Here is a 21941-nt window from a genome sequence, read left to right as displayed (position 1 = left end):
CCGCACAGCTCATCAGAAACAGTCTTCTCCTGTCATCCCTTTCTAACATGAGATTGCACTTCAGCTCCAGTATCAGGAGAGTTCGGGGTCTGGCCAAGCAGGCTTTCTCATTCCCACAGAAGACTGGTGTTTCTAAGACTGTTTTGTGTTGAAGCCTCTGACCTAAATAAGGTTAAGGATCTGGACTACAGAAAAAGAAAGCTGAGCTCTGGCCACCATTCTCCAGCTTTGCCAGGGCCTGTCTGCATGCTGGACTCTGCAGTCTTCTTGCATCCTTATGCTTTAAAGGCCATTCTTATGTCCAGACATCTCTGAGCCTGGCACACAGGGGTACTTTGTGACTGGGAAGCTTTCAAAACTCCTTCCTGCATGTCATTGTGCAGCTGGAAGCTGGGATGGCTTCCAGCTCACTGAAGACACTCTGACATTGTTCCTTCCTAACCCCGCCTCCCCCCCCCCTCCTCCCAGAGTATGGTTTTTTGGGAGGCTAGCATGTTCCCTTGTTGGCTTTCTGTGCAGGAAAGGCAAGCAGCAGTTCATGGGAATAACGTAACCCCGCATGAGCGATGAGCCAAGGCGGAGGGCGGCGGGATGGCGTGACGGTGGTACGAGCGCTCGGCCACCGAGGCCGCTGAGCTCGCCGGGCTGGCTCCCAGCTCTGCTCCGTGTCTCTGCTTGCTGGCCTGCCATCAACCAGCACAAATGTTTAGCGTGGCAGGGCTCCCAGGTTTCAGCGGGAAGAAACGACCCTGCTTGCAGTCACTTGGGGGGGCCTTTTGCTACTGGCTTGCTGTTTCCTTTTGTGTCCAGGTAGCCAGGGGAAATAAAAGCAGGTTAATGGGACAGGGAGGAGGGTGCTTTCTAGGGACTGGCCTTTTTTCTTCCCAAACCCAGGTACAAGGAGAACCAGGTAATGAATATATAAATATATTCAAACGCCTTTACAAGGACACCTTTCAGTGTCGGGATTTGACCTTGGTGGTTTAGATTGCACCATTTATAAGATGGTGGCCTTGATGGTCAACCCACCTGCTACCTGAAGGTGCTGCTCCAGAAGACTTCGTGCAGTTCTTGTGGCACTTGCAGGCCTAAGGAGAGAGAGCAAATAAAGGCTGAAAAGGAAGTTTATTCCAGCTAAGTTATTTCAAGTTTTCCTGCCTTCTAGCAGGTCAGAAGTTCAGGTGGAGTGAGAACTTCTCCCAGCATACTCGACTGGGCTTCTGCTCTGCTGCCCTTTCTGATATTATTAGCTGTGGGTGTCTGGAGCGCTAAAGGAGTAGACTTGAGGAAAGGGAAGCTGAGGTAGAATTAAAGCTGTGGTCTGAGGGGCACAGAGGTCTGCTAGAGGATGTATCTTGATAGCTTGGTTTTTCTTCAGGGTCTCCTTCTAATGGAGTGAACTTGTAAACAGCTTTACCTATGAACACTAGCCAGCTTGGCTGGGATCCCTAAATTGATGGCATATAAAATGTAGGAGCCCTCTTTGCAGGGTCAGGTCCTAACCTTCAAGTATCGTCTGTTCCCAGCATTCAAAAATCATGAAGATAGTATCTAAAACTATAACAGGATTAACTCAGAGCTACACTTACAAATTTTTTGATCCGTAATCTCGTAACTTTTGCATTCATCCCTCAGAGCTGTGCCCTGTGGAAAAGGCTGTACTCTGCCCCAGAGGAAGGAAAGCTAAAACAGGAGGTGGGTAGGATGCTTGACAGCCAGGTCCTACATTGCTATGCACGATCTGCTGTGAGCTTTGGGGCAAGTCCTGGTAGGACTTCAAGGACACAGCAGCCAGAGGCATGTTGCTGCACTTCCTCCAGCTAACCCACATCCCTTTCGCCTCTCACATCCTGTAGACATGATGGGTGTTTCCCTTCTTGAAACAGCATTTAAGATCGTTATTGTATTTTGGGATGGGGGTGGGGGAGAGAGGAAAACAAAACCTCAACGGCATGGCTCTGCTGGCTTAGGAAATCAGGTGATTTGCCTGCTATGTGAGAGATTTCTTCAGCATGGAGCTGGCAGTGAGGTGCTTTGTGGCAATGTTGACTAGTCAGTGATAGCATTGTTTTCCTGCTGGGGAGTGTGCATGTGGGATTTGATCCCAACAAAGTGTTGGCTCACCACGTGGTGTTACCCAACTCCCTTTGCATGCTGTCTTTGCATCTGTGCAGGCACATGTCAGCCCCACTTACCCATCAGAAGAGGCTTTCTCCCCAGATCTGGCTTTCTTGCTGTGTGTCAGGGCAATGTGTATTTATTTGGGTGGTTTATGACTGAGCAGAAATTCCACCATCGTTACCATGTATGTGCATGGATAATGGCTTCTTACAAGGATGGGAGAACAAAAGGAGTTGTCTTTTGACTTTCATGAAGAGGCAACTGGTACCCAGTAACCTGGGTTTTGTTGCCTAGGCAGAAGACATGCAAGTCACCATTCCTCCTGTGGGGTCTGTCAGACTGCAGCTGGTGGGACTGTGTTTTGTCATGACCCTTACTCTGCTTTTTGGTTCTATGAGAAGAGGGGACCCTGCTGCTCAGCCCAGGACCCTCCCTTTGCAGTGAAGGGGGAGCATCTCTGCTGAGAATCTGCTCCAGTGATTGCTCATCCTCTTTGTCTGTGCATTGCTCAATCTGTCCATCCTGACTATTAAACTGTGCTTCAGCTGTAACACTATAGTTTTTGTCTGAATTTTTCATGCTCTTCTCTGAAGAGGGGAAGGAAAATTTTAAATTCTCTTTTCTGCTCCTTTCTTCTACCCTGCTTCTTGGGAAGCTGTCCTTAGCATTTTTCTGTGTGGTTGTGTCATGAGGTGTTACATATTTTCTCATCTCTTCCCTGTGGTCTCCTAAAAGAGGAAGGGATGACTGCCTCCTCTATTTGTTTGTAGCGTTCTCTCCCCAAGTGTCCAGCATTATTCATCCTCCTGTGTGCCTATAGAGTCATTAACAGTTGTAAGCAGCACTATCCCAGGAAGGATTGCCCAGGTTCGTGTATGTTTGGGAAGCTTACCTTCATTGTCTCCCTGAGTACCTTTAAGGCTTGATGACTTACAGTGTCACCCAGAGACCCATCATATTCCTCCAGTCCCTTAGGACTCCCTTTTTCTTTCCTTGAGCTCATTCTCTTGAGGATTATGCTGCTTCATGGTGACCTTATTGAGAGTGATATGACAAATATTGTGCTCAGCCTCAGGGAAGTTCTGGTAAATGCTGCTGTACCTGCTTTCCTTCCATCACCTGTGACACGACCAGTCTTTTCCTGAGTACTGGGGTTGGAGACGTAGGGGAGAGGATGATCTTCTTGTCATCCTGTTACATACGTGCCATAGCAGAGTTATTGGAATAGTATTTGATTGCTCAAACTAGTGAAAGATTTGTGAGCATCCAAGGGGCCATAAGCAGGTTTGTTGCAGGACAAAGCTGCTGCCGTATTCTGGAAGCCCCAGGTGTCTGGCTGGCACCAGGCTGGGAGAGCAGCCAGCCTGGCCAGGGGGGACAGGTGCCTTTCTGAGATGCCATTTCGTGGACCCCTCTTCATCAGGAGAAGGTGTGGAGGCTTTCCTTCTCACTGGGTATCCTGGCCACCTGGATTGCAAACCAAAATTGGTCCTGATGGAGGAATTAATGTGGTGCTGTGTCTATAAGCTGCAGTACCCTTATGTCTGCTGCAAAGCTGGATAAAGCTGCTCCACTTCCCCAGGACACATGGCGAGGGCCATTGGTTGTTGGCTCAGAAAGGGTAATGGGCTTGGAGGCAGAGGCCTTGAGTTTAGTCATGAAGGAATAAACAAGAAAACAAATGAAATTACCTTTTTGATGTGTGTAGGCTTTGAAGAAATTCTAGAGTTATCCCCTTTTAGAAGTCAAATAAACTCTATTAACCTTTCTTACACTGCTAGGACTTGCATAACGTCAGAAACTTTTTTTTTCCTCTCTTACACTCTACAGGGGCTGTGTGGTTAGTGCTATTTTTCTCTTTTCTCTATAAAGCTGAAAATACATGTTTTTTTGCCTAACTAAGGGAGATAAGGGAACTTCCTCTTATTAAATCCTGTGGCAGTGCAATCCTGACCACAGAATATCTGACTGAATTTAAGCAGGCGGAGGCATCTGCCTTTGGCAATTTTTAATTTTCTTCACAAGAGAGAGAGTCAGTGTTTCTCTTCTTTAAATGTGAATCCTAGTAACCCCTAAGATGTCTGGCTGGATCCCTGCCTGCTCAGGGTCACTTCAGTTCGGGCAGTTGAGGCTGCCTGCAGCTCGTGGCAGGCTGCAGCCACACACAAGCAAAGCACCTTACATCTCTGCCCTGCTCACGCTGTCTAGCACAAATAAGAAGATGGTGAGAATCATGTGTTTAACAAAATCCCCTTTTCGTGGTGCTTTGAAAGGCTTTAAAAAGATTCGGGTTTTGTTTTGTTTTGTTTTTTCTAAATCCCCAACAAGCTCACAGCCTTTTCAAATTAGAAGGATTTGGAGCTTTTCTGTCAAGTATACTTGTGTCCACGCTGAAGGAAAACCTTTGGTGACAGAGCTGACACAGCAGAATCATGTTTATTGTCCCCTGTTATGCATCTGGTGAAGCAGGTATGACAAGTCCTCCTCCTTCCTTTAGATTTTAAACCTTGATTTAGAGCTTAGTGGATAGTACAGGCTAGTTAAAGAAAATTCCTCCAAAGGCACAGCCCTCTGCAATTTATATAATGATAATTTCTATAACTTTCTATAGTAACTGGTTACATATCTGTGTTTAATGAGAGCTGTGTAATGAAATTAATGCCCGTTTTGATCCTCCCAGCTTGTGTGATTCCTTAGGTGCTGTACTTTTGCCTTGAATTTTTATTTATTAAAAAAAATAATAAAATAGGATGCAATCTTTTAGGACTAAGCTGGAGCTGTTCAGTGTTTGGGGATTTGATGCGCTTTGAGAAAAGGGCAGCTTAAAACTTCTGCTGCTTAACAGAGTTTTGCTGAGAAGACAACCATGACACTCCCGTTGCTGCTTTTAACTTCTAAACTGGCACGGGTCATCCACTAGGTTTTTCCCCTGCCTTCACCATCATAATTAATCTTCCACAAACTAGCGTTTGCAAGATGTAATCAGAATTATAGCTAGGAGCTATCTGGCCAAATGAAAAAAAAAGAAAGAAAAAAAGAAGAGAAAAAAGGAGGTGTGTGCTGCAAAAATCAGGGGCAATGATAGCAAAGAGTGAATGATGAAGTAATGAATAATGCATCAGTGTTTTCCTTAAATCTGAAGTAGGAGCCCTTCACACTATATAATTAGCACTTCTATAACAAGTGTGGTTTCATGCATTGTAAAGTGTCAAATGAGGCATTAAAAAGTGAGATGGTCTAAGAGGAGAAGGCTATGATGTGGGACGGTAGCCACCATGGGTTTGTCCCATCCCCACCTCTGACATCATGTTGGATGAGTGTCGACACTGCTCTGCAGCTTCAGGCATATTCTCATCACCACTTAAGAAGCATGTGTTCCTGAGATCCTCCAGCTAGCTGCTTGTTACTCTTTCTCAGCACCCAGAGCTGATCCAGGTTAATCTGGGAGCATCTTGTCTGCCAAGTAGATTGGCTTCACTTGAACAGCTGCTGAGCATGGCTTGCTGAATGGGAGCAGTGACTGCTCAAACTTCTTTATCTGCAGTTGTAAGAGAAAGCTGCACTGTGCCCTGGCTGTACATAAAGTATCTGCAGGTCCACAGGGTGCAAGGAATGAAGACCCCAACTTTAACATACACAGGCAGAGAGCTGCTGCATGGTGAGGACATACTCTTGTTAGAGGTCCACCATGTGCAGTCCTCTGGCATCTGGTCAGTACTGCTGCCCATGGAGTGTGACAGAGCTCTGCCTGTGGCCATACCTGGAAGGTGGATGTGGACAGCATGGTTGTAGTGCTGGTGCTGGGAGCAGGGTGCCTGGCTAATGTGTTTCCTTGTGATGCTACTCTTCCTCATGATGTCAAGCCACTCTCTGCTATTCCGTATCAAATTGGAGCACTTGGAGACTGACTACAGCACATTTATTATTATTATTTTTATTACTTTGACAAGCGTAGCGGTTGTGTATGTCTTAAAGAAGTGGAAAGTCATGACTGATGCCCTCGAACTTGCAGGATTTGTTCTAGAAACAACACGCGGTCCAGGTTTCATGGCTGTTCTGCCCATTCTCCTGGAGGTTCAGGAGGCCTCACTTTGATAACAGGCTTTCTGCGCTTCCACAGTGCATCACTTTTCCTTGTGACTGAGAAAAAACTGTGCGCTGCCTTGTTCCTGTGTACAGTACTCAGCTGCAGGAAAGCATTTACTATGTGTCCCATTGCACGTGGGAGTTTTCAGACATTGGCTGAAAGATGGATAATTTGCTTTTGTAATGGTGCCCATTATTGCTAGCGTCATAAGCTTCTGTGCATGTACCCAGACAACACTCTTGATCTGAAACTTGTTATTCCCCATATAAGTATTCCACAATTTAAAACTTTCAGTGATATCTTTCATTATAGGAACTTCAGATTTCTCCTCTTCTGTAGAAGAAGTAGGTCATTTTAGTGAGGGTCGTAGTTTATTAGATTTTTTTCTGATCTAAAAGTCATGAGATACTAGAACAAAAAGGCTGCTGTGATAAGTGAATATGAAATAACTGTGCTGTTTTTTAAGTACATGTTAGAACAAGTGAAAAACCTGCTGTGCTTGCTTCAAGGGAATGTTTAACATGGCACATGAAGAAGGCCATGTCAGAAAATGCCACATGATTTAGGAGCTCAACAGAAGCTCAAATAAAGGATTAGTTGCCCTCTGCCTCCCTCATTCCTGAGAGGTGACTGGTACGACTGTGGTTTTGTGATGGGTGAGATCCCTTCTGTAGTGTCTTTTGGTCAAATGTTTCACATCAGCAGGTAATCTTTGGAGAAGCAGCTTCGGTCCTGACAGCAGCTTGCAGCTGTGAAGCTTGGGAACCACCACTTCGGTGTACAGTGGTGTCATCCCATTATTTCAGATAAGAGTGGTGGGGGAAAACAGAGAAGCTGCCTTCTTTACTATGTGTCTCACTGTCTCCTCTGAAGAATCTGGCACAAACTGTTGTTGGGCTGGGAGAAAGAAAACATTACTTGACCCATGTGTCTAGTCAGATAAACCTGCTCATATGTCAACAAAGACCATTACAGTAGTATGTATTTGCTACACAGGGTAATTATCCTTTATGATGGGTAATAAGTTATTATGCTCTGTAAATCTATGTAATTTGAGGGAGTGTCTGCCTTGGCAGATGGTAGCCCTTCAATCCTGAAGATCCTGGACAAATTCAGCTAGGTCAACAGAAGCTTTATGAGGTTTAAAAGGAAGCACATAGTCTAGCATTGCAGATAAAAATAAACCCTTGCTTTAGTACGAGTGAGCGATTGGCTGGTTCAGGATTTTCAGAAGAGACATTAGAAGAAGCTTCCTCACTCACAAGTTGGTGCAGAACTGGAAGAGGTTATCTGGAGGCCATGAAGTCTTAGTATTTTGGAGGTTTTCAAGACTCAGCTGGGTGAAGCCACAGCAGATCTCATGATAGTCCCATGTTAAGGGGAATATTCCATCAGATGGTCTCTTTTGACCAATGTTTCTATGTTTGTGGTTCTGTAGTGCACCTGGAGACAGCCCCCCAGGATTTGGTTGATGGAGGATTCTTCTCTTTACTGTGCATAGTCTCTAGGAATTTTCTGGATGCAGTAGAAAAAGAGAATGGTAGCAGCCTATGGAAGTAGGTGGTAGTCTGCTCTGCTGAATTTTAGGTTCTATACTTTCTTTTTGAGTAGTCTGTCCCTTCTGCTTAGTATAGTTCTGCTGAAAAACTCTGCCAGCAGACTGAGCAGAGGCTGGTTCGAGGACAGCAGTTGGCTGGGACAGTGCCTAGTCAGCCAGTTTCTCTGACTTTGAGAACTGAGGAAGGATTACATTCTCTCCTGGATTAGAGTTGCAGCTATGTGATGCATCCCCTGGAGGTTTAAATCCAAACCTTTTTGTGTTACTCCGATTCTCAGAGCAAAGGCTATATGAGGCTGTGGCTTTTGGCTAACCAGAGGCTTAAGCTTTGTGTAGCCCCCATCACACTTCAGTCATTATTAAAGTAAAAACTAACTGGACTGATAGAAAGACCATCTGGTCTGCTATTTGTGTTAAAGTTATATAAATGACGCTCCAAATGCCCCATAAGCTAAATTCCCTGTTCTAATGCAGTGTCATGCAATGTTTTGGATGAAACTGGTAGGATACTTTTGTAATTAACTCTTGGAAAGGAGACTTTTAACTTCTTACCCTTATGAGACAGGTGGTTTTCTTATCTGATTTGTGCTTTCTGTGGGCTCTTGCAGATGTGACCTCAGCACTGGCTGACTGTTATTTTCTGACTACAATATTCTTTGCATTTGTGGTGACCTAGGAGTCTTATTCTGTCATCCTCAGTGCTGCTTCTGACAGTTCTTGGCTTCATGCAAGACAGAGGAGGAGTAGTGCCATCTTCTCTGGTATGCAAAACTCAGATGTTTTGCCTTTGCTCTCTGTCCCTCTTGTTTTGGCAGTTTTCCATTTCTTCAGGTTTTTGAACGTGCAATTGACCTCAGTTTTCGGAGGACGGATATATGTTCATATTCTTTCAAAGTCTGGGTACCAAATTATTCTGTTTTCTGTTGTATTTAAGTGGGCTAGCCAAGTGACAGTTTTGAGGAAGTCCCATCTACTGTGGCCTTTTCTTCACCATGTGGTATAGACGCCATAAGGAGAACAACTGGTTGTTGGCAGTGGATCCTGCCACCATTTCTGTCTGTTGTGCAGTAGGTGACTGACACACTCAGCTCTGTTGACATGCAAATTTGACAGTTTTAGGCTAGGCCTGCACTGGAGACTTTGTGATACCTCCCTTAGTTTCCCCCTCATGGTGCCAAGGCCTCAGTCACCCTAGCAAAGTCTTTTCTTCATCCTTTGATGCCTCCCCCTTGCTTTTGTAGAGCACTGCAGCACCAAGGTCTTGTCATCAGCTTCCAGAGCTCCACTTTTTTAGCCATGCTCTGGCAAGTCTTTAAAACATACAGACTGTCTGCTAATACAGTTTCTGCTTTATTCTCTACTTGTTTTAATGATGCACTTCACTTTATTCTTTCTGTTGAAATGTCTTTGAATTTGTAACACAACATAAGCTGCTCATGAGAGAGCCGTGGAGAAAAGCACACTTGACCAAAGCGTTGCTCTTGATTTCTGCAGTGCTCCTTTCCCCTCGTCACACTGCCTGTCCTTGACAAGTCCTTAGCATTTCTCTGAGTACCTCTTGTGTACATTCCCCTATTTTAATCTCTGGTGTTCAGCCTCCACTGTTTAAACAATTCTTGTTTGGCGTGAAGTCTTCTGCAGGAGATGCTCATAAGAAGCGTACAATTGCTGTGGCGCTCTGCCAGCCTCTTCGAAGCAGGAGCCAACTTCTTTAGGGTCAATCTCTTTGTTGAGAGCATACTATAAAAGACTTTGAAGTTCCGTATCCAGATCCAGCCAGGAAGCTTCAATACTCTTTGCATAATGCCAGTAAATTTTACTGGCACTCTGATGCTACCAGCTGATTGTGGTCCTCCTGCCACCAAACTGCAGCATTGCTTTTGGTCCTGTATTTAACAAAATGAGCTGCCTCCTACTGTCTTCTTTTTTGAGGTTTTTAAGTGTGCAAATTGATTTCTCAAAGAAGAGGATGTGCAGGTATGACAAGGTAATGTTGCATTAGGTTTTTGACAGCAAATATATAGACGTGAGGAGCTTTCATGAAAGAGCTTGGTAACAAATGGTTCACATACCTGATGGAGAAAGGACATGAAAACTATTTCAAATTGCATGTTATTACTTCCCAAGTTCAAGTTCAGGCAGGGCCACGGAGGTAAATTCTTCAAGGAGATGCCCTATTAATTGCTTTGCATCCCGAGCTCCCATAATTTTATTGGTAGCTTTGTTCTTCAAGGCAGAATGATAGCACGTTGGTGTCCCTTTTCCCAACCCTGCCCATTTGATTTAATGAAGGACTACTCAGTTTTTCCATTGCTGCAGTAGAGCAGGGTTGGGTTGGAAAAGATGCCATTTGTGCAGCTAAGAAGCTCTTCTCCACCAGGGGATGATTCAGAAAATCCAGAAAAAGGGCCAAGTGCCAGAGAACTCTTACACTATAATATAATGCCTATATTTAGAAGTTCTAAGTCACCTTTCATTTTATGAGCTTCTATATTTTTGTTTTCAGTCTTGATCTCCTCCCTTGTTGGACAGATTTGAATAATTCAGTGCAAGTTAAATAACTTGCCTGTGTCCAGTTTTAGTGACTCACAAGAAATCAATGCTGCTGCAAACACAACACTCTGTGACCCTCTCTCCTCTTGCAGAACTGTAAGGAAACAAGCATCCTTTGAAGAACTGAAAAATAAAGGAAAGCTGCGGAGGAGCTTTTCATCAGAGAAGATAGTGATAGGACAAGGGGTAATGGTTTTAAACTGAGAGAGGGGAGATTTAGGTTAGATATTAAGAAGAAATTCTTCACTCTAAGGGTGATGAGAAACTGGAATGGGATGCCCAGGGAGGTTGTTTATGCCCCATCCCTGGAGGTTTTTAAGGCCAGGTTGGATGAGGTTTTGTACAACCTGATATAGTGGTAGGGTTCCCTGCTCATGGCAGGGGGGTTGGGACTTGATGATCTTTAAGGTCCCTTCCAACCTTAAGGATTCTATGGTTCCATGATAAAAAAACCCCTAGAACTGTGACTGTTATACAGCGGATTTTCCCTAATTTCAAAACCACTGGACAGAAAGTGAACTGGTTTGAAGGGAGACATTATTACTCTTAGCTAAATACAGTAAGAAATGCAATATGGAAGAAGAATAATACATTTTATCAACATACCAGTGAAACTAAAAGCCACCTCCCTACTTTTTTAATATGGGCAGCCGGTTTTGATTTGCTGTCTGTTAGAGGCGGGTTGAAACAGCTTGTGTGGTTTTTATGAGTGAACATAATAGCCATCAGATTATTCCCCCCGTGCTACTTTGCAATAATCTTCTCTTCTGCTGCCTGAATTACCATGTAGTGAAAGCTTTGGCACAGGAGTAATCAGTGAAGGAGTAGGTGGAAGTGGTGACAGAGAACGCTCCTGGATTGTCACTCTGAGTTTTGAGTGATATTGGAAGTTAAGCTGCATTGCAACTGCCTGTGCCTCTACCCCCTTGTAGATTTATGCAGACAAGATTGCTGTGTCTGATATAATTTAATAGAGGTCTTTGATTTGCTTGTTCTTTATTCATTAGGCTACTTCTCTGTAATCATTATGTTACTGGCAGTCTCAGGCCTTCCATGGTTTTATCTCATGCATTTGGGAATTTGGGAGTTATTTTCAGCTGCCCAGTCTATTTTAAACTCTCTTTTAAAATAAAATTTAAAAAAATAATAATTTAAAAAATCAACAAATAATGAGTTAGAACAGATTGGTTCTTTTAAACCATTTGTCTAATTAACCTTTGCTTCTCAGGAATCTGCTTTGGTTCTGTTCAATCAAGTGCACTGTATTTCAGCTCTTAATAACCAGAATTTCTTCTTAGGACCTTGGAAGTTTTCCATGATGCTTACTTTTCTAACAGCTGCCAGTCTCTTGGCATTACATCAGTTTGCTGAGGGAGAGTTGGAGAAGGATAGGAAAGAAGACCAAGAGAACAGCAAAAGAAAATGCCACAGTATAGCCTATCACTTAGCAAAGTGTTTCTAGAAAGTGTGGTTAGCTCTGGGCTCAAGTCTTCAGTATCCTGCACGCAAATTAAGATGGGGCAGCAAATCTCTATGGACGTAATGATGAATTAAAGGGAACACATGAATACGTGTGCTGTGTGCATCCACAAGGATGCTCTTTCTGAAGCTTCCTGTGGTTAACAGTTTAAGGGAGTCTTCAGAAAAGGGGACTTTATAGAAGTGGAAATGAGTGGACAATCTCCAGTCTCCTTCCCTCTTACATGAAAAAATAAAGAATTAGGCCTGAGGCATGATCCTTTATGTGGACGAGGAGGTAAATAGGACACTTCCCTGGTGTTCTTAAACCTCTCTATGATAGAAACCCCCAGAATTTGCAGAATTGTCCTATCAAGCATCAGTGCTTCACAACTCAGGATGCACCTTTTCTGGGCAGATGAACAAGAAAAGAATGATGTTTCTTTAGTTTTGCAGAGTGTCTGGAAGTTCTGAGCTATCCCCTCTTAACTTCACTGTGCATGACCTGCTCTGCTTACTGACGCAGGAAATGCCCATATGCACAGCAACATGGATTTCATCCCTTTGGAAAGAGCTTGGAGTGGGTGTTCCCTAAAAGGAGGTCAAGAAGGCTTCCAGATCTTGTTATATGTGGGCATGCACATGCTTTCCACTGGTGGTTGGGGTTTGGGTCATGTCTTGCTTCCTTCCATGGTGTTAGGAAGAAGTTTGCTGGTCTTGCAACCTCCCCTTTTTTATTTGTTTTTGCACTCATGCCTCGGGAATACTCACAGCCCAGGGTTTATGAATCATCCTTCTGTTCCTGCTTTGATATAGCTGTGCTGTAACCACAGCATCAGCTAAGCATAAATCTGACCCTCCATGCCAACCAAGTTCGGAGGTCCTGCAAAATGATGGCTTTGCTGCAGGTGTAGGAAAGAGAACAGCAAGGAAAGAGCTGTGTGCAAGAGAGAATTGAGAGAGCATCCCTGGATTCAGGGAAACACTGAAATGGGAAAAGAAAGGAGTGAACTATTTCAGTTGCTTGCTGTCTGTTAGCTTGGGTAATGCTGCTGTTTCCCACCAACACTCAGTAACCATCCATAATTCATGTTTTTCCCCTTTTAGTTCCATTATAGTTTCCTTTCTCCCCATGACAAGGACCCCAGTCACTCACCTAATGTAACAGGAACCACAAATGCAAATATCAGGGGAACAGTGTTGGTCTGGCCTGCGCTACACCACCAATTTGCTTGATGGATTTTAACTTCTCTTCTCCTTCCATTTACTCCTGGTTCCTTTCCCAGCTGTGGAGCCTTCATCTGCTTTTTGGTTTCAAACCATTCCGCAGACAAATTGATGATGGCCCAACATCAAAGAACAGCTGCTTTCATCTGATCTAGGAAACTGCAAAAAAGTAGCCCTAAATCAATTTACATATCTATATATTTGTTTTTATATATATATATATATATATATATGTTTATATATAACATTTGCAATAGTTATTTAATAGTTATTTAATATATAAGTATACCTAATGTATTTATATAAATATATCCTATGCTATAATACAGATTATATGAAGTAAATATATATATATAGTAAAAAAAAAAAAAAAAGGAAATGCAGCTCCTTGGTTTTACTCTCAATTCTACTTACTGTAGATATATTTTTCCTGAGAATCTTCCAAATCATTTTGTTGTGTTATTAGCTGGCAGCTAGTCCCAAAGCAATATGGCATGGTATTCCCATCCAAACCCCTCAGTTTACTTCATAAGCTCTCTGGTGGCTTCCAGCAGCCGTTAAGACGTGGCAGGGGACACAATTTTTCCTTCCTTTTAAGGAGTGATTGAGGAGACACAGATGCTTTTAGTGGAAAAGGAGAAACCGATTTTATTTCCTTGTCAGACTTCATAGGGGTGGACAGAGGAGGTTTATGAGGCTGGAAGTCATTAAGCATGCTTTTTTTTTCTTCTGTCTGCTTTGTTTTTTACTGGGGTTTGAGTGAACAGGGTCCTTAGGGGAAAGACAACTTTGTAAATGGGATATGCCAGCAAAAATGAGACCGTTTTTCATGGCCTGCACAAAAAAGCCCACCACAAACATGCTCATCCCCTCCCTTGGCTTCAGCAGCAGGATGTATGTTTTTCTGTATGTGTCACTTTTTGGCTGTTATCTTTCCCTGCCCTCCATGTATTTCCTGGAGCTGTGCATGGTTGCTGCCTAAGCTTCTGCCTGTGCTTAAAACAATTAGAAAACAGTTAATCACAGCCCTTAACATCAGGCAGTTGACAGCTGGCTGGAGCAGGGATGAGCCACAGCCCTCACAGCCAACAGTGTTCCCGCAACGGCTGCTTCCCCAGCCTGGAAGCTCCGATACCATCATCCTTACTGTTACTCACCCTGTCATCTGGCAAATGCCAAAGGGAAGACTGGGGCTGCAATGTAAATGGTGATGAAATGAAGTGTGCCCTTTTCGGCAGGAGAGCCAGGGAGTGAGGTGAGGCACCGGGGGACAGCAGACGAGAGCAGGCAGCGGATGGGGAGCAGCCCCCTCCCAGGTACCGGGGGCCAGTAGCACAGTTGAGATGTAATTTTTGGGGTTTTTTTTTGTTTTCCAACTCTTATGTTTCATGCCCATCTTGTAAAATAGAACTGATTTATGAGTGAGGTCAGTTTTTGTAGACTTGCGAATACAATTTTAGCATACAAATTTGATAACCCAAGGGCTTCTGACCTCTCCTTTTGTGTTAATCAACCCCAACGTGAGTTGAGGGCAATTCTATCACGTGCATCCATGCTCTACTCTTGGATGTGTAAGTTATCCATAAAACTTCACCATGAGTCATTACATGGTTACGGAATCTTATCTCAAGAAGAAAGAGGGAGTCTTTATGAACCAAAAGGGAGCGAGGAGGGAATGATTTGACAATGCTCAAAAAAATGGTTTGGGGTTGAATGAGTTTTGCACGGGCTGTTTATAAGAGTGTCCATGAGTCTAGTGTGATTTGGTACAGCTGTATGCTGAAAAAGGAGGCAGAAAACGAAGAGAAGTCAAATGGCATTTGTTTTTGTTGTTAACTTTAGTCGGGCTTATGCACTGACTAATAGAAAGCTTGAGGTTTTTTGGAAGAATCAAGGCCCCAAGCAAAAATGTATATGCTTGCAAAGCAAATTGAGACCAATACTGAGTTAGGGTTGCTGCTGGGTAACCAAACCCAGGTTGGTGATGGTGGATTGTGAGCCACGTGCTGTGCTGACCCATAGGTAGGAGACAGGCAGTTTGGGCTGACTGGGGAGCTTTGCTTTTCCAAGCTGAGGAGGAGGGCCGGCTGCTGGAAGGAAAAGCAAAGTGGTAGTAAATGCAGCTGTGCTGGCATGCCTAGAGACTCCCACTCAGAGAGCTGGGACTCTGGAGAAGAGAAGGCTGAGGAGAGACCTTGCTAATGCATGTAAGAATCTAAAGGGTGGGTGCAAGGATGATGGAGCCAAACTCTTTTCAGCAATTCCCAGTGACAGGATGAGGGGCAATGGGCACAAGCTGGAACATAAGAAGTTCCATTCAAATATGAGGAAAAACTTATTTATTATGAGGGTGACAAAGCATTGGAACAGGCTGCCCAGGGGGATAGTGGAGTGCCCTTCTCTAAAGACATTCAAAACCTGCCTGGATGCAGTCCTGTGTAATGTGATCTAGGTGATACTGCATTAGTGGGGTGGTTGGACTAGATGATCTCTAGTGGTCCCTTCCATCTCTGACAATTCTGTGATTCTGTGCCAAGAGATGAGGGCAGGTGCCAGCAGTGCCAGCTTCCAGCCAGGATCTTGCTGCTCTATCTTTGCAGCTGCCATGCATCACAGCACCTGCCCCCTTCTGCAGGACACCACCATGAGGTGAGGTCAAACATTTGCTTAAACACTTTACCGGCATTCTGATCTCCAAACTTAACACTTCACAATTTCCTCCTCTTTCCCTTTTTCTGTAGATTACCAGGTTCTGCACTGAATGGGAACCTCAGCTCCACTCCAGGGTCTGCTCAGCAGATGCAGTTTGCTGTGCTTGCTGATGCAGGGCTCTGTTCTGGAGACCTGCTCCCTTGATAGTGGCAGCCAAGTGACGTGTGCATAGTGGCTGCAAGTACTGTTTCAAGGACGGTCCAGAAAATGGCTGTAATCCTAAATCCTCTCTACCTCTATCCTAGAGCACCCTTCAAGCCAGTTTTGGGGGAAACATCATCTCTTCCTCGGGTAAAGATCTCAGGTGCATTCTGCATGGATGGATCTTGGAACTGCTTGTCCCAGCAGATCCACAGATCTGTCTGTCCCGTCTACAGATCCCTAGGTTTGCTGGTTTGCAGGCGGGTAACCCTGAAGTGGTTCTGAGAAAGGCCCTGATATCCCCTATTGCAAGAGCAGATGGGACTTTCTGGGCAGCACGAATTCAAGCTGGAAAGTGAAGCACAGTGCAAATAAAATATGATTATGGTTCTTGGTGAATAGGAACACACCAACTAGCGAGGCACCTCTTGGCAAGTTTGCAGTATTGGAAAAGGTTGCTTACGTTGTTCCTGGGCATGTGGGATTAGAGAGAGAGGAACCCAATGCCACGTGGTTTTAAGTAAGAGGACTTTGAGGAAAAGACTGCAACTCTGCCCTGAGGAGCAGAAATGTGCTGTAGCTATAGGTGTTTGCTCAGCATCCTGACTCATCTTCTGGAAACCAAAAGGAATTCCCTTAGAGGAGAATGCCGTGCATCACCCACGGCCAAAAAAAGAGAGAGTCATGTGTTTCCTTGACAGCTCATCATGTTTGCATATTTTTACTGCTGGAGGATTGTCCTTCATCCTCATCACTGCATATTTTCAAGTATTTTGAGAGTGCCTGGGGTGCCAGGTTATTAATTTCAATAGCTTTGTTTAAATAGATCATGTAAGTAATTGACTCAGTAAGAATTTTTAATAGGGTTTCAGAGACAAGCAGGACCATTTTCTTCAAGTCAGTATAGTTACTCACAGTACAGTTTCTTACTAGTGTACTTCAAAGCTGGTAAATTAGAGCAGGTGCTTCAGTAACTGAAAGGTTTCTTCAGGAAATGTGTTTTTCTACAACTTTATTAATGAGCTAGCATTCACACACTGCAGCTGTGGATGAAAAAGAAATTAGAACATGGTATATAAGGAGAGTACATAAATTTTGTATTATAGACAGCAAAGCCTGGGGCTTCAGCACTGGCTTCTGGTAACCCCCTGCTTTTCTGCTTTATTAGAGATTTTTTAGCCATCTTTCTTTTAGTTACTGACTAGCTATATTCCCATTTACCTGGAAATCCTTACTGAACACATAACCTGCAAACAGCATACATAGTTAGGAGCTGCTTTCAGTATTTGTAGGATTGCTGACATAGTGCTTAAATAAAGTCTGTTTGTTTTTTTAATTATTATTATTTTTGTCTTCAAAGCATCAGACCTCGCAAAGCAGCAGCCTTGAAAGAGGGTACATTCCCAGGCTGACACTGCATAAAGTAGCACATACAAATGTTGCTTGGAATTGCTGGAAGAAATAGCAGTAAATAACTGGCTATCAACAGCAATTTTCCAGGTAATAGCCTGTAATCCAGTGGGTAGAGAAAGCATCCATGGTGGTGCTTCACAGAAATAAGCATCTTGCAGGCTGATATTTGCATTTGCTGATTCCTTTTGACCCAGAAAAAATGTCTGGTGTCACCTGGGGAGAAAAGAGTAAAGTACTGGGCAAACATTGATCCCTGTAAGTTTATAACAGTGAGGGAAGTAATTTTCTCACCAAGACTCAAACTAATGTTGCAAATCATATAACAATGTTGAATTCAGATTTGCTTCTGGCCTTAACTATGCAGTGTCTCTGCAGGACATAGACATTTTGTATGGTTTCCTCACCTCTAAACAAGAGTTAAACATCCCTGTAAATATGAGATAAAGTAAAAAGATCCCTGCTTTCTGTCTTATTACTTGCTTCCATATAACTTGGTATACTGTTTTTTGAATAAAAGCATACCAGTTGGAGGAGTTCTTGCAGGGTTTTACTAGTGTAAGTGGGAAGGAGTGTAGGTTTGTTGAGTAAGATGATGATCTCTAGTGAAAATAGAACTTAGATTTCAGACAGTCTGCATCTTTCTTATGCAGCTATTGAGTGTCAGCTAATCCACAATTGATGTTCTAGAAGTAAATCTGTCAGTTGGTATAAGCGTTGACAGCCTTGATTGATAAATTGTGCCTTTTGATTATTAAGTCATCATAAAGTCTCTCACTTTAAATGGAAAAAGACAAGTAATTTGCATAACAAACCCCACATTGTTGTGCAGCTTGAAGTAAGGAATGGCAAAATGTTAGATTTTACTGTGTACACATGGACTTGAAGCAGTCTTTGCAGAGCTCCAGTTGGCTTTGAGGATCCTGGATGCCTCCACATGCATGTTAGGCTACCTCTCTCTTCTCCATCCTTTGTTTCTCCAAAGTATCCTACAACAGAGGCAAGTAATCCAAAACTAAGAGGGGAAATGTATTCAGAAACAGGCCATGGTTGTGGCTGCGTTGCCCTTGCTTACTTGATTTGGAAGACTTCATTCTCTAAGGTCCATCAGCCTAGGCTCCTTCTGAAGTTCAGGTTTGCACACAACAAGGCACATCCATTTAGAAGCACAGCATTCTTTGCTCGGTGCCCCTCCTGTTTTTATTTTGTTTACTGGCTTAATTACAAGCAAACTGTTAAAGAATACCTTGTGTTGGCTGTGTACTTTCTCTGAGTACCTTCCAGTTCAGCTGAATGCTTGTGAGCAGCCTGGTGTTCACCAAACATGACCAAAAAACCATGTGCACCCTTCTACTGTAGTGGTTGGGCTTTAATGGAATAACTTTTTCTTGTCTCTGATTATCCTGTTGTTTTCTGAACCATCTCCACCCTCTCTGTCTTAGTAGTTATAGCCTCTACCGGCTGCATGATCTGAGAGTATTTTATAATTCATTGGATAGAGGACTTTTTATGATGCTTTGAAGCTATCTGAAAGCCAGATGTACATTAAAATGAAAGCACAATTGAGTTTAGGGATTAGGCTGCGAATACTTGTAGTGGGAAGCATCACACCACAGTAGAAGGGCAGGGCTAAAGCTGTATCTTGCCAGCTGCTGTTACAGGATGGACATACCTGATCAATGTGCAACATGTCAGTGGCCATTCAAGAATTAGGCAACACTGCTCTGAGGTTTTGAAAGGCTAATAAAACTTCTCGTAGTATGTGGCAAACTATATCCTTTGGCAGACTTCTGTGTCAACTGTTAGCCCAGTTTTGAATATGAGCTTTTAACTATATTGGCTCTTTGCTTTGTCTCTCTCAAGTCGTGAGAGTAATTTAGACAAATGTGTGTGCATCATTTTATTCTTCCACTGCCATGCAGAGGATTCTGTATCTCTGGGCAAAGGAAGTTATCCTCTGGAGTCCAAGGTTAAGATATTAAAGTGACTGGTTTTAAGACTGGGTAAGGAAAGTGAACAGTCAGCTACTGTGCTCCATGGGCAAAAGGCCTGGCAGCTTTCTACTTGCCTGACTTGGGGCAGCATAGCATAGCAGCAGCTTCTGCTCTTGTGCGAGGACACAGCAGATGATGCCAGCATAGGTGGGTTGGACTGCTTTGAGGAAGTGAGGTCCCTCTTTTCATGGATCAAATAGTGAATCTAAATATTAGTTTTGATTAGGTATCAAAACCATAGAATGCTGAAATTCAGTGGGCTAAATGACAGCCATGCTGACCTGAAGCAGACGCACAGCTGTGTAAGTGGACATGTTGTTCATCCCTTGTGCTCTTTGGCCAAAGCAACTGCTGTGGACCGTTGATGGCAGGTGCCCAGAGTTGGGAAGCACAGGTATGGTGCTTCTCCACCCCTTCAGGGAAGGGTGCCTTCTGCACCTTTTTGACCTGCTCTGGTAAGCAGACTTACCTATTCTGGGGTGCTCCCTCTGTGGAAAAAAACAGTGTTGTTTTGTATTGCCTAGAAAAGACTGAAGGGGTGAGTTTGGCATGGAACAGATTTTAAAAATCTGCAATGACTGAAGCAGAATGGTTAAACGACACTAGGTCCTCCTCCTGGTGTGCTTTTAATTTTAATTAAGTGTAGTTTGTAATGGTGTAGACATCCTTTGAGTTTCATCTGTGTTCAGAGTTGCAGAAGGTTGGAAGAGACTTGTGGAGGTCATCTGGTCCAACCCCCATGCTCAGGCAGGGCCACCTAGAGCTAACTACCCAGGACCATGTCCAGATGGCTTTTGAGTATCTCCAAGGATGGAGATTCCACAACCTCTCTGGTCAACCTGTGCCAGTGCTCAGTCACCCGCACAGTAAAAAACGGTGTTTTCTGGTGTTTTAAGGGAACCTCCTGTGCTTCAGTGTGTTCCCGTTGCCTCTGGTCCTGCCCCTGGGCACCACTAAAAAGATTCCCCTGAGCGTTCTATTCTCCAATCCCAGCTCTCTCAGCCTTTCCTCATACGTGAGGTGTTCCTGTGCCTTAATCACCTTGGTGGCCCTTCAGTGGACTCTCTCCAGTATGTCCATCTCTCTCTTGTCCTGGGGAGCCCGGAAATGGCCACAGCATTCTAAGTGTGGTCTCTCCAGTGCTGTGTAGAGGGGAAGGAGCACCCCCTTTGACCTGCTAACAATGCTTTGCCAATACTTTCCTGGTTCCTTCCTGATCTATGAGCCCTGCAGCTTGGTGGGGATGCCACAAGATCTTTTTCTCAAGTTCCTTAACATGGAAAGGATTGGGTTTTTGTGTTATGTGGGGCCACGTACAAATAACAGAAATTGAAGGAGAATAAAGATGATTGTTTAGTGTATCTTCATTCTATTTCCAAACAGTCATGCGTGTTTCCCTCCTATCTTCCCGAAATTTCTTGAGCTGGGTTGTCTTCATTATTGTACCTTAGGTATAATACTGTAAATCCCTGGGAATGTTGTGGGACTCATAGAAACCTGTTGATACTGAAGAACAAAGCTGACTGAAAAAGATAGAAATGTTTACAGTCACTCACTGAGTCTGTTGTTCAAAAGATCATTCAGTGTTAATTTAGGATGTTAAAAATGCAATGATGAATGCAGTTTGTCTGTAAGGTGAATTCAGATGTGCTTCAGTTCTGCTGTTATTTGTGTTTCTGTAATGCTTCTAATAAAGTGATTCATTCTCTTTTTTCTGTTTTTTTTCTTACAGTATCAAGCTTTTGGCTGTGCAGGAGCTGGTTGATAGAGAAGCACTGGAAAAGGTATTTAAAAATACATCTAATACAAGTATCATGATACATTTAAGCTCTTAAAGCCCTCTGAGTTAGTAGGCCTTCCTAACTTTATGGAAAATCGTGCAGCATAAACCAGGAAATCTTTACGTAGTACATGAAACCAAAGAGGCAATCATGCTTTTGGTGTTTTCTGATTTTACAATGGGCTTGGGGTAAACCATGCCTCTAGTCTGTCCATATTAGCTTTCCTGAAATCAGTTCCGTGCTAGCAGCTAGAATAATTAGATTATTTGAGCTGACAATGATGAATATCTGAGCAGAAAGAGCTCTTTTGAGCATCCAGCTCAGGAGAATGGCAGGAGGTGCCTTGGAAGAAATACAGTTTAATTTAGGGATGAAAGGGTCAAAGCAGCTGGCTACTCAACATCAGCCGTGATAACAGATGAGTAGATGGTGCATGTTAGACCGAGCTTTTCTCAAGCCTGCCTTCCAGGGAGCTGAGAGATGTTCCGTCCATCAGCCATCCCAGGGATGGTGGGGTTTGCAAACAGCCTGTGCTCAGCTGTGTGGGGATGCAGAGAGGAGGAGCTGTGTGGAGCTGATGCTTCCAAGCAATGTGGTCCTGTTCACCCCCCTGGTCCTCCGGGTAAGACCCCACCAGTTTAGCCGAGGTGTCAGTGCCTCAACAGCCTGAGGTCCCTCTTGTGGGGCCACAGCAAAATCAGCAGCCCCCAAAGGCTTAAGTATTTGTAAATAATAACACCTGGTGTTTCTCCTCAGCCAAGGCTATGGCAAACACAGCAGTACTCTACAAATTATTTCCTTCTGCATGAAGAACCAGATGCCATACTTATTATGATTTTACTGGCCTGGAGGGTAGGACTGAACTCCCAGTGCCCATGCTGGGAGTGGTGGGTTCTCTT

The 21941-nt window shown here is 43.8% G+C and overlaps 1 protein-coding gene across 1 annotated transcript in view; it reads left to right on the top strand.

Annotated features, from left to right (window-relative positions):
- Nucleotides 1-21941, top strand: part of EEPD1 (endonuclease/exonuclease/phosphatase family domain containing 1) — a 63449-nt gene that overhangs the window by 14364 nt on the left and 27144 nt on the right. The window contains exon 2 of the mRNA XM_051612706.1: nt 20994-21045. Within this exon, the coding sequence (XP_051468666.1) occupies nt 20994-21045 (52 nt within the window). The remainder of the gene's footprint in view (nt 1-20993; nt 21046-21941) is intronic.

The sequence above is a fragment of the Apus apus genome, chromosome 2, assembly GCF_020740795.1.
Source record: "Apus apus isolate bApuApu2 chromosome 2, bApuApu2.pri.cur, whole genome shotgun sequence".
Lineage (NCBI taxonomy): Eukaryota > Metazoa > Chordata > Aves > Apodiformes > Apodidae > Apus > Apus apus.
The sequence above is the reverse complement of the archived record's forward strand: the minus strand, read 5'-3'. Positions and strand labels throughout refer to the sequence as shown.